The sequence below is a fragment of the Setaria italica genome, chromosome III (genome assembly GCF_000263155.2).
Source record: "Setaria italica strain Yugu1 chromosome III, Setaria_italica_v2.0, whole genome shotgun sequence".
In the NCBI taxonomy this organism is placed as follows: Eukaryota; Viridiplantae; Streptophyta; class Magnoliopsida; order Poales; family Poaceae; genus Setaria; species Setaria italica.
Window position 1 is genome coordinate 34576908 of NC_028452.1, and position 977 is coordinate 34577884.

Genomic DNA, 977 nt, shown 5'->3' on the forward strand with positions numbered 1-977 from the left:
GGAGTCTCACTTTGTGTGGATTTGTGGTCGGCGGAGGTTGGCTCGATGGTGACAGGCGACGACGAGAGGGGGCGGCGAGGCAGCCTGCATGCGAGGTACAGAGGCGGGGCGCACACAGCATCTGTTCTTGTGCTGTTGATGTCCAGCAGGCCGTCCATGGTCGCATGCATTGCAAGGATGGTGAGAGAGGGCAGGGTTGATATAACAAAGGAGAGGTGGAAGGGCGGCACATCACCAATCAGGGGCGGCAGCTTCACGTGGTCCAGTACAGTCACGCGGCAGCGCCAATCTCCTCCAAACTGCTGCTCAGGTGCGTGTGAGGATGGACGCAGCAGCAAAACGGATTTGTTGCTGCAGGAGATCTCCGTTTTGGTGGACTGGAAGGAGAGGGAGTGGGAGATGAGGGGGAGGACGTCCATGGCTATGGAGCTTTGCTCCTTCTACTTGCACTAGATCCACGTGAACTGATGGCAGAGGAATAGGAAAGAGAGAGGAGCGTGATTTGAGGAGGGAGGGGTTTCTGTTTTTGATGTGGAGGAGGACCAGGGTAGTGTCTAGGTACACATATGCATGATGGAGAAGGAAAGGGAGCGAGATGAGGGGAGGGGTGGCGTTTGATTTTTGACGAAGCAAAGGAGGGGGCAGCGTCACGAGGCTCGGCCGGGGGGAAGGAGGAGACGGAAGGGGTGGTCGGCTGGGCCTTGGCCTAAATTGAAATTAATTTGGATCAATAGAGAAATAGAGGAAAATAAAGTACTGAGTTCAGAAATTAGAAATCGAATTCGGCCAGCAGTAAAGAAAGATGGGAAAGCTAGATATATGAGTTCCGAGTGAGATTAGGCCCGTGTAGATAGAGAAAGAAAAAGGAAGTGTTTCATTGGCTGAAAAGAAAGGATTAAAAGGGGAGGGACAGAGAGTTTGAGTCAATGAGATGAACAGGACGGTCCTCATACTTGGGAGGCCCGGGTTGAAAGTAA

General features: G+C 52.7%; 1 protein-coding gene across 1 annotated transcript in view; it reads right to left on the bottom strand.

Moving 5' to 3' along the window:
• LOC111256596 overlaps positions 1 to 511 on the bottom strand; it is a 3846-nt gene extending 3335 nt beyond the window's left edge. The window contains exon 1 of the mRNA XM_022824773.1: positions 11 to 511. Within this exon, the coding sequence (XP_022680508.1) occupies positions 11 to 419 (409 nt within the window). The 5' untranslated portion in view covers positions 420 to 511. The remainder of the gene's footprint in view (positions 1 to 10) is intronic.
• Positions 512 to 977: the final 466 nt, after the last annotated feature.